Here is a 302-nt window from a genome sequence, read left to right as displayed (position 1 = left end):
GCCGGTCGTCCACCCTCTCGTCCCAGTAGACGAGCAGCGCCCGCCGCGCCCACCCGTAGCGCCGGTGCAGCCGCACTCCCAGCTCGCCCAGTTTGCGGTGGCTCGGCCCCACGCGCGTCGTCAGCGCGAACTGCTCGCGTTTGTCGTCGAAGCCGTGCGCCTCGGCCCCCGCTGTCACCAGCGGCAGCCCCCAATGGCTCGTGAAACGCGCGACCGGCGCGGCCGCGTACACGCAGCCCGGCCCCACGAAGGCTGCGGGGTGGTGGGCGAGCCGCAGATCCACGGCGGCGAGCGGCGCTGCC

General features: G+C 75.2%; 1 protein-coding gene across 1 annotated transcript in view; it reads right to left on the bottom strand.

The window, feature by feature from the left end:
• The window catches only part of LOC100550272 (P protein), an 85,461-nt gene that overhangs the window by 83,768 nt on the left and 1,391 nt on the right, over positions 1–302 (bottom strand). Inside the window, exon 2 of the mRNA XM_031557309.1 lies at positions 14–297. Within this exon, the coding sequence (XP_031413169.1) occupies positions 14–297 (284 nt within the window). The remainder of the gene's footprint in view (positions 1–13; positions 298–302) is intronic.

Source organism: Meleagris gallopavo, chromosome 1 (assembly GCF_000146605.3).
Source record: "Meleagris gallopavo isolate NT-WF06-2002-E0010 breed Aviagen turkey brand Nicholas breeding stock chromosome 1, Turkey_5.1, whole genome shotgun sequence".
Lineage (NCBI taxonomy): Eukaryota > Metazoa > Chordata > Aves > Galliformes > Phasianidae > Meleagris > Meleagris gallopavo.
This window is presented reverse-complemented; position numbering and strand designations above follow the sequence as displayed.